This window comes from Coregonus clupeaformis, chromosome 9, assembly GCF_020615455.1.
Source record: "Coregonus clupeaformis isolate EN_2021a chromosome 9, ASM2061545v1, whole genome shotgun sequence".
NCBI lineage: Eukaryota > Metazoa > Chordata > Actinopteri > Salmoniformes > Salmonidae > Coregonus > Coregonus clupeaformis.
In genome coordinates this window covers 36,136,557-36,151,801 of record NC_059200.1, presented here as the reverse complement: position 1 = coordinate 36,151,801, position 15,245 = coordinate 36,136,557, and the positions used below count along the sequence as shown (strand labels likewise).

Here is a 15,245-nt window from a genome sequence, read left to right as displayed (position 1 = left end):
TCCACGATCATCTCCTTTGTTGTGTTGACGTTGAGTGAGAGGTTATTTTCCTGGCACCACACTCCCAGAGCCCTCACCTCCTCCCTGTAGGCGGTCTCGTCATTGTTGGTAATCAAGCCTACTACTGTTGTGTCGTCTGCAAACTTGATGATTGAGTTGGAGGCGTGCTTGGCCACGCAGTCATGGGTGAACAGGGAGTACAGGAGGGGGCTGAGCACGCACCCTTGTGGGGCACCAGTGTTGAGGATCAGCGAAGTGGAGATGTTGTTTCCTACCTTCACCACCTGGGGGCGGCCCGTCAGGAAGTCCAGGACCCAGTTGCACAGGGCGGGGTTCAGACCCAGGGCCTCAAGCTTAATGATGAGCTTGGAGGGTACTATGGTGTTGAATGCTGAGCTATAGTCAATGAACAGCATTCTTACATAGGTATTCCTCTTGTCCAGATGGGATAGGGCTGTGTGCAGTGTGATGGCGATTGCATCATCTGTGGATCTATTGGGGCGGTAAGCAAATTGAAGTGGGTCTAGGGTGACAGGTAAGGTAGAGGTGATGTGATCCTTGACTAGTCTCTCAAAGCACTTCATGACGACAGAGGTGAGTGCTACGGGGCGATAGTCATTTAGTTCAGTTACCTTTGCTTTCTAGGGTACAGGAACAATGGTGGCCATCTTGAAGCATGTGGGAACAGCAGACTGGGAAAGTGACAGGTTGTCACCCAACTAATAGGTTGTCACTCAACTAATATGTTGTCACTCAACTTCACTTCACCTACTGTAGTTGAATAACCAAAATAGATTTTTTCAAACTCAATGTGTCATGTCATAGCTGACACTCCATTCTTTCTGACATCTTTGAATCTTAATTCGGAGCAGATATTTAACAGAGGAAAATGTTTTAGCATAAAAAATTAGGGAGATTTTACTGTAATTCTGTTACCAAACTTTGCATCTAAACAGTTCTTTCAGTAAATGTGTTTTTGTTAAATTGTCTGTGTAAATTGTTCAAAGTAGTCATTGTGCATAGAGTTCTGCGGTTTGTTAAACTTTGAAATCAATGTTTTTTGTTTAGCATACATTTTAATGTGAAAAATTGGAGTCTGAGTGTAATTATGTTACCATGGAATTGCCCTTTACTACCATCTAGTGTTTATAATCCTCAGCATCATGAGGACTCTAGTTGTAGTATATGGGCAATGTATGGTTGGTTGTGGTACAGCCATACAGTTATTTGGTTACAGCATATTATAACAATCATGAATGACAATATTTACTCAGATTTGAGCTTAGCAGCGTACTTCAAGCCCATTGTTGTTTACTTACAAAGTGACTGAGTAAACCCTGTAAACAACAATGGATTCCGGTAAATTTGAGCCCGTCACTCAACTTTTCATTACATTTCTTTGGTAAACAAAGTGCATCATTCATCATATCAAAATTTCAAACAAGCTATACACCACAAACTACCATAACATCATTTTTTTAAATGACACTATTACTGAAAGTCATGACTAACAAAAACTCCAACAAAACATCTTCAGAATACTTTCTTTGATGGACTTCTTGTTGTCATTGTTGTGGCTAAGTAAAAGTCAATTACGCAATGATTTTTTCATTTAACTTTATTGAACACAATTTCTGACAGAATGCAAAGTCAAACAGGTTTTTTTTCAGTTAGTACTCAGTATTTACACCAGTGACAGTGGAAAGAGAGTTGGTACCAATGTTTCACTTAGTAAAAATCTGTATACAACAGAGAAGGCCCCGAAAGCAGGGAATGGTGGGTAGGAATGAGAATGGAGGTTTCTGGGAAACATCTTGGTATGGAGGGAAAAGGCCCCTATCTGACTGAAAATTTCACATTACCGACTTTTGTTTGGCTATCGGAGTAAGAGACTTCAAACCTTGTTGGGTTGCCTGGGCAGCATTCAGCAGGACACAACATTGACCAATGTTCAGATAGGTATTTTTGTTCTACATCATACATTTCTATCTGGTATATAGACTAAGCAATCACGTAATCTCTAGTCATGGCAATTCTATCTGCAATATTCCACAATGTTTTCGTACTGAACATGGCCCTAGACTCCATTCAAATACTTGAAAAGACACTTCTGTACTTCCTGTATTCCTTGAAATAAACTGGCATGATTGGTGAGGTGGAAGCAATATGGTGACACCTCACTTTCACCAAGCCAACTGTGTCAGGTAAGTGGTTACTTTCAGGAAGTGAGGAAGTGAGAGAGAGTGTTTTTCCCTTTCTCACGGCATTTCTAATGTTTTTGAATAGCGGTTTTTGTTCCCCAACTTTTTTCCTGAAATAAGTTTCATGGTACGGTACACTAATGAAAATGTTCATGTAAACGTACATAGAAATTGGTCCCACATTATCATAGCATTTGAACATACAGGTCAAAAGCCACAGCAGTCCAGCTTTTGGGGGGTCAAGAGAAACCCATACTGTTTTTTTATTTATTACATTGTTAGGAATGGTTTTACACATTTAATCAGAAACGGTGTCATTTGAACACACCTCCCCTTTACATTACAGAGCCTTTTGGAGTAAAAGCAGTCTATTTTGAAGAAAACAAAAAAGTTCGGAACAGACAACAGTTTACAGAACACTTCAAAAGATCAATGTACAACAGATAAAGCCTTGGTCAATTCCTTTTTCAGGAACTTTTCAGTGCTGCCACACCAATGAAATCTATTGAAATCCAAGATAAGAGTACATTGCATGCTTGTTTCAGGTCAAGAAAAAACTCATTTTACCTTCATTAATGGATGTTCGGTTTTGAGGACAAACCGTGAGCGCTGCAAGTCATTTGAGCCAATTGGGATTGGAAATGTTTGATAATGTCCAAAGTTATGTGCTTGTGTGAAACTTAACTCTTGGTGTAGTTATCATGCGTTACATTGGAATGAATGGTGTTTTCCTTGTATGTTTGGGGATAAAATGTTATTTTGCATTAGTCACATGGAGAACCAGTGAATGAGGAGACTTCTGAAAACGATGTGGACACAACCGACCACCTCCACCCCCCCCCCACACCGAGCTGAGTTTATGCATGAACACAATGACACAGCGGTTTAGTCGTTTCACAGTTTACAAACCAGTTACATTGTCAGTACTCTTCCTGTGTGTTTTCCTTGGACTGTGCAGTAAAGGAATGGCGATGGACAGAACTAGGACATGAAACCTTATGCTGTTGCCTCCTAGAGTTGGAACAGGCAGACACTGAGCAGGATGGAACGCATGCTGCCATTTTGACATGTTTCAGAAGGCACCGTCTTCTTGTTTTGTTTTCTTGTTTTCTTGTATCCGTTTGCTCATTGCTTTCATGGTTTTTCATGGAACTTTTTTGCTGTCTGTACTATTAGCTATACCTTTCACAACCAAACTATGCATATTTTTTTTATTCTATGACAAAGAACACATTGTATTCACACTAGGATATTCACGCATTCACAGTGCACAAGCTTGCAGTCTAAAGTATGAGAAACACTATACAAAAAGGTCCGATTTAATCTTTTTTGATTTTCCTAAATCCACACTGGAGTACTATGGCTTAAATAAGAAATGTATAAATCTGGCCATTAAATTTGTTTATATGCATAAAATATGCTGAAAATCACAAAACATATATTTTTCTTCCCTTGCATTTTGAGATGAAGCCCAATCAATCACTAAATCGGAAGTGCTGTTCGCAATAGGCACAGTATTCTGAAGTTATGGGACAAAGCCATCAAATGGAGGAATAAATAGGGCCGTTTCTAGGCTATTTTAAGGGCTTCTGTTCATACATTCAGCTGCTACCACTCATTTCCGGCCTTTGATTACATAATTCTCCCATAAGCCATGCTGGTTGGCCATGCTACTTTGTATGCCCGTCTCTTCCTGTGACCCCTTGGGACCTGCAACATTTCCGGGGTTAAAGGTGAGCCGTGAAACCCTTGGAGTATGGAACAGGTCCAAAGCTCATCTAATAGGATAATGAATGAAGAAGATATAGAGGCGTGTGTGTGAGAGAGAGAAAAAGTGTGTTCTTATATTTGCCAAAATGAAAACAAATTAACAAAAAAATTGAATCTTAGAGTCGATAAATTGCGTAACGCTAACCGCCAACTCCAACCTCTATATCTGTGGAATAAACATAGTCTTTCTGCGGTGTCTCCTTTTGTTTTTGTTGTGTCTACACAATCTTGGGACAGCGTTAACACGATGTAAACATTGAAGAACAAAAAGAAAACAAAAGACAACCACATATGATTATTTTTTTCTCACAAAGTAGGCATGCTAATGCTCCATCTCTAGTTCTTATGCATGAATTATGCATGAAAAATAAAGATACAATAAAAGGCAGTTACTTCTGCACATTATTTAAACACAACAAAAAATAAAAAACGTACCCAAAAATCCATTAGCAGTGGAAATAATGATGGCGATACTGCATAACAAAGAGAACATAACTGGAAATAGTGTGTGAGTAAGGTTTTGGATTTATGTGTGTGCACATCGTAAAGGCATTGTTCTGAAGTAAAGCTACAACTCCCCATGGTTATCTATGCAGATGATACTTAGCTTCTGTCCCATTTAAAAGACTGGTAACGTTGATGTTACATACAAAAGGAGGTCAAGGAGAGGTAACTAGAGGTAAGGATTTTCCTTCACGTGAACACAGAGAAAATTACAAAAGGAATAACAGATAAAGAAAGAAACACTAAGGCATGTGCATTAGGTCTTCTTCCCACTCTACATGTCTAACAAACTCATCTTTTGTTCGGAGAACTCATAGAAGACACTGAAGAAAGATAACCTTTTTTTATCTTTTTGTTGTTTGATGGAGTGGTGTGTGACATTTGCCTCTGGAGGTCTGTGACTGTAGTGCACCCTACCCCCTCCCTTTTCGCTGTCGGGATCATGCTTTGCTCTCGTTGCCGTTTGTCTTTGCAGCTTCATTAGGGACTGTCTTAACCTCGGACAGGGTTTTCTTCACCTCTGTCACCGTCTCCGGCACTTTACTTTTATCGTCTGTCACGATCTTACCGCTGTAGGGAAGGAGAGAACCACACAGAAAATTGAGATTATTTAAGTGATGAATACACAATCTCTTCCAGCACACAACTGTCTGTTCTAAGTGGCGTTTTGTCTTTAAAAAATGAAAAACAGTTGCTTCAGGTTTTTGAGGGAATTTGTATCCCCTGGAACCAAATGTGTTTCACACATAACAGGATCTGCTCTGCTATCCTATTCTGACATCAAAGATGGTCACGCGGATGTCACAGCCGTTTCATGGGAGAATGCACGGTTATATTATATTGGAAATGAGAGAGCAGAGATACAATACATGAGGGAATGGCACACTAGAACAGAACATCAATGCAATATTGAGAGGAGATACAGATGGTCTAAATTGAAGTAGGAGCGAATGATGAATGGGGAGAACGGAGAACGGAGAAGAAACTTCCCACATTAAGTCAATGACTGTGCTACAGAACATCCACTTCAAGACTGCAACAAAATTACGCCTCATTGTCGTTTACCCCTTTGGTCTGGTGGTCACTAAATGTGTCACTGATTACTTTCATTCTATCCAAAAGTGCAGTAAACTACATAAGCTTTGTGACAGGGTCAGACATTTTTGCCTAGTCATGCAGTTTCACAAGTCATGCAGATCGCACTTTGATAATTCAATTAAATGAAGTCTAACTTGTATCTCATCAGATGTGACAGAGCAGTCTAGTCCGGGGTTAGTTTGTATTGATTGACTGTCAAGGGAAAAAACTAACTTCTGGGCTTGTATCTGTCAGCCTAATCATAAATGCTAATGAATAATCAAAACGGATCAAGCCGTAGAGCTGAGAATCCTGGAGTAACTTGGCGTAAGTCTTAATTGGCGCGTTGTGCCTCAGTTGACCTATGCTTTTCATCAACCTCTGGCACCATGCCTTCCTGTTCAAATGATATTCTTCAAACAAACACTTCAGGTGACGAATAATGACTATGGGCTAGATAATGAGGGTGGACTTGGCCTCTCTCTGGTAATAACTAAGCCTGAGGATTCCCAGGCTATCTGAGTAGTACGGTACTCTATATGGCAAAGAACCATGTTGGAGAATTTCACCTACCAGGGCATCGTATCGTACCAGGGTAACCCATTGATGAACAGCCCCTTATATAAAGGGGCACAGTGACAGAGTCAACAAGGAACTGGGGTAACTGATGATTGCTGATAAAGACGTGAGTCTCTCCGGTCTCCTCCATTAGCGACAGAGATGCATTGTGATGGCCTCAAAGTGAAAAGGGTCTTACGTTACTATCTACACCATCTACACAATCCGCCTGGTGGACTGGGCTTTGTTGGAGTCCACTGGGATCTGGCTCCTACTGTCAGCCAGACTCCACAACAGGTAACTGATCCCAGAGATTTGGGTTTGATCATGACAGCGGCAGGACTTCCATTACCTTGTCAACAATAACCCTCTCTGGGAGGACTGCTGCTGCTGGCCACAGTGGATGATAGCCTGGCTGGCCATGCATGGTTCAACACCACCACCCACCGCCTTGCGGCTCAGCGGGGATTAGTAGCATAAGTGAAAAGGCGCTTTCCTCTTTGGCAGTGTCAGGGCCAAAGCATTCTGCCGGCCACTGTGAAAGAGTGGAAAACCTCAGGCCACCTTCAACCTGGCAAGGAAAGGACTATTACGGTGGATATTTTTTCACCTCAGGGGTAGCATTCCCTGTCAGACGCCTGGTGCTATATTGCCCTGAGGATGAATTTGTCAGAGTAGCATCCTGATAAAATTACCAGGTTGGCTGCCGGAGGAATAAGTCACAGGGTCATTGATCTCAGCACTGACTGACCTTGGCAGTAGAGAGTAGCACAGGAACAGTATCAACAGGGACAAAAATAACGTTGGTGTAGGAAAACAACCACCTAAACAAATAGCAAGCTGGGCAAATTAGCTGCTAGACAATGAAGATAAACTGGGAGCCTGAAAGGCTTTTCTCCAGGAATCCTGCTAAGGTGACATAAATGTAGCTAATTAGGGTAACGGCCTTGGACAGCTATTAAAGTGTTGTTATTGCCTGGAGGACAAACTGCCATCGACAACCATGATCATTGATGACAGGGTCTGTTAAGCGGCCCGGCCTTAGCCAGGGCAGGGGAAACTAGGCTGGTCTGGACTGGCTGGAGAGTGGGAAGAAAAATTAGACACCTTATTCCACATGCAACACCACAAGTCTCACTAATAAGGGTGAACTCTGCCCCTGTTGCTATGGGAACCCTGGTGTGGGTAATATTGGGAGGCAGGGAAGATAAATCCCTGTGGAACTCGATATCTGTCCAATATGACGGTATAATGGATGAAAACAGAGGAACCGAGTAGTTGCCTGTTTGTTTTAGCACCCAGATGCGGAGGAGCAGTTACACCTGCCAGCTGCACTGTAGCTACATGTCAGCTGGAGGGGAGAGCTGTGTGTGTGTATGTGTGTGCGCACATGCAGTGGGGGGCCAGATCATCCTGCAGTCCCGCAGTTTCATTCTGCCTAGGTCAAATAAAAACAGTCCTCCATTCTGAGATGGGAGAGTGTAGGGGCTCTGTTTGCTTTCTGTACTGATTAAAGCAGTTCGCACAGGGACCCTTCCCATGGTGCCCTGCGCTCAGAGCTGACAGCGGCAGACATAGAAGCGTGAGCCCCAATACTCAAAGGCAGCAAAGGGAGATGAGGAAGGGGGGCGAATAAACCGTTGAGCAACGAAAAGAGAGGGAGGAAGAAACAAAAGTGTCTTGTAAATATTTTAATAGTCCCCATTCCTGTTTATGCCCCGCGGACATCTATGTTTGCAGCCAAGTTCGGCAGGGGAGACTCTGCCGTGGTACTGGCCCCGGGTACTAAAGAGGCTGGCGTTTATGCAAGCCCGCCACAACCAGAATGCAGATTAACCAGCTGCTTGTGTTTTGGCTAAGGGGAACCAAATGGGAAAAGCAAGAGCCCAATGGGCTTTCAAACATTGATGATCCGATGGTGTCCAAGGTCAACCTCTGAGGGGTGTCCTTCGAAACCAGCCTTTAGGGCTTTCTTTCAAACAAGTCATACAGCTCAGTCAAATAAAAGTACAATCTAAGGACTGTCCACATACACCATGCCAGCCTTGTTAACACTAGTCCTTTGAATGTACAGTAGGATCAGTATTCTGCAGCACAGCCTGCAGAGGAGACTATTCTACCCCCGGGAGAGAAAGAAGGTGTCCTCGGTGGACAAGCTCAGGAATCTAGTAAGCCTGTAAGATGCCTGACAAGACTGGTTGGTTGTCGTGTGGCAGACAAATCACTGTGGAGACCGGGGAGGAAGAGATGCGTCAGACCCGCTAGACTTATGAAGACATATCTGCCTGTTCAAGAGTCTTGTTTCACCACCCCGATGCTCCGTTGACGAGAGCCCTGTTGCAACGAAAGGATACATTAAGTCCTGACATTCATCACTGATGTCTCGGTTTTATGTTTGGATAAAAAGCGGGTGAAAAGAGTGGGACAAGAGAGAGGGTGTCGTCTGAGCAAGCGCCTGGAATTTCTCTCTACAGAGCTCGCCTCATCATCCTTAGGGTTTGCCTGAGATAAGACAAGCTTCCGTCAAGAACAAAGCCCTTTCATACTGCGCTGATCATAATGGCTTTGTATTGTTGTTGAAGAAATATTGTTTTCAGGAGATATCAACCGCAGAAGATGATTGTGGCAGTTATATTAGGACCATAATTCTGTCGTATCTATCAGATTTGGTAAAACTTCTGATATGGCATATATCATGTCAAGATATGTAAAATGTAGGTGTCACCCGTGACGATGTAACTCATTGAGTGACTGCAGCAGTAGTGTAGTGATTCTATGATAAAGCAGTAATGTTAGTGAGAGAGAGAGAGAGAGAGAGAGAGAGAGAGAGAGGGAGATTGCCCATCACTATGAGAACAGGACACAGTAGGAGGTGGTGATGGTGGAGGGTGAGCGAGGACAGACACAGTAAAACAGACTAAGAGGAGGGGAGGGGGTCATACTCGTCCTGGGCCGGTGCAGGTGCAGCAGTGGAGTCTGCCGGGGCCTCGGAGCCTTTGCCCGGGGCATCAAACACATCCTTGGCCAGGCCGTCTATCTGTAAGTCCTTATTCTGACTGTCGCTGGCGGAGGGGCTTTGGACAGACTCGTGCTGGCTCTGTGGCGCGGCATCGGCTTTGGCAGAGGGGGGGTTGGAGGGGACCTTGGCTGGCTCTGAGGAAGGGGCTGAGGGGGTGGGGGGCTTGGGGTTGGATAAGGGCGTGGCTTTAGGAGCCTCGCTTAGGTCGACGAGGGGTGCCACGTTGGATTGGGTGGCAGGCTGGGGGGTGGGGGTGCTAGCTTTGGGCGTGCTGGACTGGGGGATCGGGGCGGGAGTGCTTTTAGGGGAGGTTTTGTGGTTCGTTTTGGACTCAGCCGAGACAGGGGTTGGGCCAGCTGTGCTGGAAGTGAGAGTGGTGCTCTCGCTAGCTGGGCTGTTCTGGCATGTGCTAAAGCTCTCAGTGATGGGGTCAGAGTTAGTGGCGACAGAGGGGAGCAAGTCCACCACTGTGGCGGTAGTGTCACCAGCGGGCCTGTGAAGAGAAAAAAGCAGGAAAGAGAAGAGCCATCGAGCCGCAAGAGGGTGAGAGAGGAAAAAGAGAGCAGGGAGGGGTAGGGGGGTGAGGCCAAGGCACAAACAGACATCCAGTGAGTGCTACATGCAGTGATAAAGCAAAGAACTAGAGATTCAAAACGTTAAAGTGCAGTGAGGGATAGACACAGACACTATTTTAAGCAAACTAAAGCAAATTAAATCAAAATCAGGTGGTTAAGGGGTTAGTACAACAACTATTTTTGCTACCATCAGCATAAACAACAAACATCTGAGCACATCTTCAGTAAGGTTTTGATATTCCATTCTCCCATTACTTTATCAATTAGTTTAGCCAATATGTCAGCAAAAGCATTATCAAAACACTCAACTGCTGTCATTATGGAATAAGAAGTATGTCTTATGCATAGACATATTACACGATTAGTATGGGTTTGCCAGTGTAGGGCAACCCCAGTGCAGGGGTTCTACCCACAGCCAGTACTGGAGTACTCACTCAGGCTCGGTCAGAGGGGTGGTCTCATTAGGCTCTGTGGGTCCCCCCCCTTCATGGTTAGGAGTGCGCTCCTCCTCTGTCCTCACCTCCACGATGGGCCCCTTTGACTCATCCTTCCTGTAAAGGGAAAAAGTATGTTAAATAAATGCTGGTGCAGTACAAGTATACTGTGGTGAGTCATTTTTGTTTGAAAAACACTGCAATTCTGCATTGTCAAACTGTGGCCCATTGTCTGAGAGCAGCTACTGTGGGATGCTGGATGACACTCAAATTGCATACAGCATTTCAGAGAGAAGAGCAAGGGAGCCAGGGAGCAGAGAAGAAGAGAGACTCACGTGAACGCCGCCTTGCCCTCCTCGAGGTCCTTGCTCTTGGCTCCGGGTCCGGACTTGCCGCAGAAGTTGACGGCAATGCACATGACGAGGCCACACTTGTTGAGGAAGTAGCAGGTGACGTCGATGCCCACCAGCAGCAGCACAAAGACCACAATGAGGATCCCCACGATGGCCCCTGTGCCCAGGCCTGAGCCACTATCCATAGTGTCTGGAAGGAAGGTGAGAGAAGGACGAAGGGAGGAAGAGAGAGAGAATAAGGAAGAACGAGAGAGTGGAGAGAAAGTTAGAGAGGGAGGGAGAGAAACGGGGAGAGAGGGAGTTAAAGAGAAAGTTGGTGAGAGAGGACGAGATAGAGACAGAGAAATGCTGAGTCAGCATTAGTCTCCACCCTTTCATCCATAACTTAAGACTGTCAGACTGCTTCTCTCCAGGCCTCAAGTGTGTTGTTGTTCTTTGAGAAGGCTCTGGGCCAAATCATTACATATTCTACTAAAAATACATCAGTGATGCTATGCAGAAAAAAACAACTAATTTTGATCTGTTAAGACTCTAAAAATAGGTTGATGGTCTGATTATCAAAGAAGACACACTTGGGCCTAGAAAAATCACACAGCATTGCATTAGTTGCATTCAACCGATAAACAATGGTCAGTTACTATCCAACTTAATATGTTAGACACACTGCATGTATCAGCCATCTAAGGTATTATATTAAGAGGTGAGCTGATAAATATATGACCCATATTAGGGCCACACACCAGACATGCCCATCACGACATGCTACACTAATCAAATCTAAACATCACAACATGAAGGAAATCTAAATGGGGCATCAATCAAAAATCATAAACCGGTCAACCATTGGAGCACCTGGTTCATGTTACCAAACTTTCCCCAAAATAAGATAAAACAACATTAAATAAAGATGCTTGTCTTCATATCATCATTGCCTATACGGGTCTATATGCCTATATGACCCCATATGGGTCTGTCGCTTACCCACTCTCATTATTGTTGACAGTTGTAAGACAAAGCAAAAGGCAGTGGAAAGACGGTAACATCAATCAAACATTGTGCAAATATGTTTAAATCTCTTTTACATAGATGAATACTGCACACAAACAAATGCACACACAAATAAACAATGCGGAAATAAAGCATATTAGAAGGGCAAAAAACAAAGGCAATGGATTGTGTTTTCATTAAGCAAACATACACACAAGCTACAGTACTTACCAGAAAAGTTTATATCCAGGACTATGTAAAATACTACAATATTAGTAAGAATCTACAATACAGTCCCTTCAGAAAGTATTCACACCCCTAGACTTTTTCCACATTTTGTTGTGTTATAGCCTGAATTTAAAATGGAGTAAATTGAGTTTTTTTGTCACTGGCCTACACACAATACCCCATCATCTCAAAGTGGAATTATGTTTTTCATTTTTTTTTAAAACAAATTCATTAAAAGTGAAAAGCTGAGATGTTGCAAGTCAATAAGTATTCAAGCCTAAATAAGTTCAGGAGTAAAAATGTGCTTAACAAGTCATATAATAAGTTCCATGGACTACTCTGTGTTCAATAATAACGCTAAACATGATTTCTGAATGACTACTTCATCTCTGTACCTCACACATACAATCATCTGTAAGGTCCCTCAGTCGAGCAGTGAATTTTTAATTTTTTATAATTAATGTATTATTTTTTATATTTTTTTCATTTTTTTATTTTATTTTTTGTCATTTAGCAGACGCTCTTATCCAGAGCGACTTACATGAGCAATTAGGGTTAAGTGCCTTGCTCAAGGGAACATCGACAGATTTTTCACCTAGTCGGCTCAGGGATTAGAACCAGCAACCTTTCGGTTACTGGCACAACGCTCTTAACCACTAAGCTACCTGCCGCCCCAAACACAGATTCAACCACAAAGACCAGGGAGGTTGTCCAATGCCTCACAAAGAAGGGCACTTATTGGTAGATGGGTAAAAATAAAAAAGCAGACAATGAATATCCCTTTGAGCATGGTGAAGTTATTAATTACACCTTGGCTGGTGTATCAATACACCCAGTGACTACAAAGATACAGGTGTCCTTCCTAACTCAGTTGCCGGAGAGGAAGAAAACCGCTCAGGGATTTCACCATGAGGCCAATGGTGACTTTAAAACAGTTACAGAGTTTAATGGCTGTGATAGGAGAAAACTGAGATTGGATCAACAACATCGTAGTTACTCCACAGTACTAACCTAATTGACAGAATGAAAAGAAGGAAGCCTGTACAGAAAAAAATAATATTCCAAAACATATTCCAACTTTTGTGCAACAAGGCACAAAAGTAATACTGCAAAACATGTGGCAAAGCACTACATTTTTGTCCTGAATACCAAGTGTTATGTTTGGGGCAAATCCAATACAACACATTACCTGGTACCACTCCCCATATTTTCAAGCATAGTGGTGGCTGCATCATATTATGGGTATGCTTGTAATCGTTAATGACTGTGTAGTTTTTCAGGATAAAAAATAAATGGAATGGAGATAAGCTCAGGCAAAATCCTAGAGGAAAACCTGGTTCAGTCTGCTTTCCACCAGACATTCGGAGATGACTTCACCTTTCAGCAGGACAATAACCTAAAACACAAGGCCAAATCTACACTGGAGTTGCTTACCAAGAAGAAAGTGAATGTTCCTGAGTGGCCGAGTTACAGTTTTGACTTAAATCTACTTGAAAATCTATGGCAAGACCTGAAAATGGTTGTCTAGCAATGATCAACAACCAATTTGACTGAGCTTTAAGACATTTGAAAAGAGTAATGGGCAAATGTTGCACAATCCAGGTGTGGAAAGCTCTTAGAGACCTACCCAGAAATACTCACAGCTGTAATCGCTGCCAAAGGTGCTTCTACAAAGTATTGACACAGGGGTGTGAATACTTATGTAAATGCGATATTTCTGTATTTAATTTTCAATAAATGTTCAAACATTTCTAAAAACATGTTTTCACTTTGTTATTATGGGATATTGTGTGTAGATGGGTGAGAAATAATATACATTTTATACATTTTGAATTCAGGCTGTACCACAACAAAATGTGGAATAAGTCAAAGGGTTTAAATACTTTCTGAAGGCACTGTATGTATTGCTCCACTACAATGGATGAGCATGTATCCACACTGTTTATACTCTGCCTTCGACACACATTGTTCTACATGAACTCACACACAAACACACACCACACATGATCATGAACAGACCACAAAACTGTTAAACAGATGAATGTTTCACCAAATAATTATTACTATGCTTTGTGTCAAATCAATCTCACACAATCAAATTTAGAAATAATTTGCAACTAATTTACATTCAGTAAACAGACACACAAAAAGATTGGATATTTGATCCGACAGAATAATCTAAAAGTGTTAATTCAAATCAAACAAGAGCATTTGGAGTATGGTTGATTTGACACAATGCTCTACACATGACAAACAGGTTAGATAGAATTATGATGACAGATCTAAATTCAATTCCAGTTTTTGTTAGCTCTGTTAGGTGTCAAATATGAGACAATTTATATTCTGAATTAAAGCAAAACACAGGCAATTCTCGATTTGGACTTACTCTTTGCTCTTGTCATATTGAGAATGTCAGGATGTCCAAATGTCAGACTCCTACACCACACAGTATTCACAGTATAATCAATGCAACAAAATGTACTTGATTCATTCTATGATTTACTGGAAAACCATCACTTATCAAACAGGGTAGGCTTCAGGGTAGGCGTTTATTTGGGTCATATGAACCATCATGCAATTTAATTTACATTGTTCCCTTTCTGAGTTTTTCTCCAGTATCACTGGCTTACAAATGTGTGTAAGGAGACTGATTGAGACTCAGCTGCACAGAAAGGATGTGCATCTTTATGCAAATCCACTCTATATACACTGGTACCTTGAGAGGGAGGATACTTTGTGTGGCAGAAACACTTGATTGATGTATTTGTAAAATGTAATAGTCTTGTCAGACCGGAGTTTATTATATCTGTCACTGTCACTGATTGCTCTTCTTTGAAATTATGTTGTTGACATTATGCATAAAGAGGGATGATATAACTGTAAGTAAAAAATAAATACTGGCAATAGTTGACAAAGATTTAGCATCATGCAGTGTATACAGTGGGGGAAAAAAGTATTTAGTCAGCCACCAATTGTGCAAGTTCTCCCACTTAAAAAGATGAGAGAGGCCTGTAATTTTCATCATAGGTACACGTCAACTATGACAGACAAAATGATCTTTTTTTTCCCAGTAAATCACATTGTAGGATTTTTTATGAATTTATTTGCAAATTATGGTGGAAAATAAGTATTTGGTCAATAACAAAAGTTTCTCAATACTTTGTTATATACCCTTTGTTGGCAATGACACAGGTCAAACGTTTTCTGTAAGTCTTCACAAGGTTTTCACACACTGTTGCTGGTATTTTGGCCCATTCCTCCATGCAGATCTCCTCTAGAGCAGTGATGTTTTGGGGCTGTCGCTGGGCAACACGGACTTTCAACTCCCTCCAAAGATTTTCTATGGGGTTGAGATCTGGAGACTGGCTAGGCCACTACAGGACCTTGAAATGCTTCTTACGAAGCCACTCCTTCGTTGCCCGGGCAGTGTGTTTGGGATCATTGTCATGCTGAAAGACCCAGCCACGTTTCATCTTCAATGCCCTTGCTGATGGAAGGAGGTTTTCACTCAAAATCTCACGATACATGGCCCCATTCAT

General features: G+C 42.2%; 1 protein-coding gene across 12 annotated transcripts in view; it reads right to left on the bottom strand.

Moving 5' to 3' along the window:
* Positions 1-4,277: 4,277 nt before the first annotated feature.
* The window catches only part of LOC121582898 (neural cell adhesion molecule 1-like), a 317,435-nt gene continuing 306,467 nt past the window's right edge, over positions 4,278-15,245 (bottom strand). For 9 of the 12 annotated variants that reach the window (XM_045222573.1, XM_045222574.1, XM_045222578.1 and 6 more), the window contains 4 exons: positions 10,474-10,681; positions 10,139-10,255; positions 9,053-9,622; positions 4,278-5,045 (listed from right to left, as the gene is read on the bottom strand). In XM_045222573.1, coding sequence (XP_045078508.1) covers positions 4,916-5,045; positions 9,053-9,622; positions 10,139-10,255; positions 10,474-10,681 — 1,025 coding nt within the window. In that variant the 3' untranslated portion in view covers positions 4,278-4,915. The remainder of the gene's footprint in view (positions 5,046-9,052; positions 9,623-10,138; positions 10,256-10,473; positions 10,682-15,245) is intronic. The other 3 variants (XM_045222582.1, XM_045222583.1, XM_045222584.1) reach the window with 1 other exon arrangement.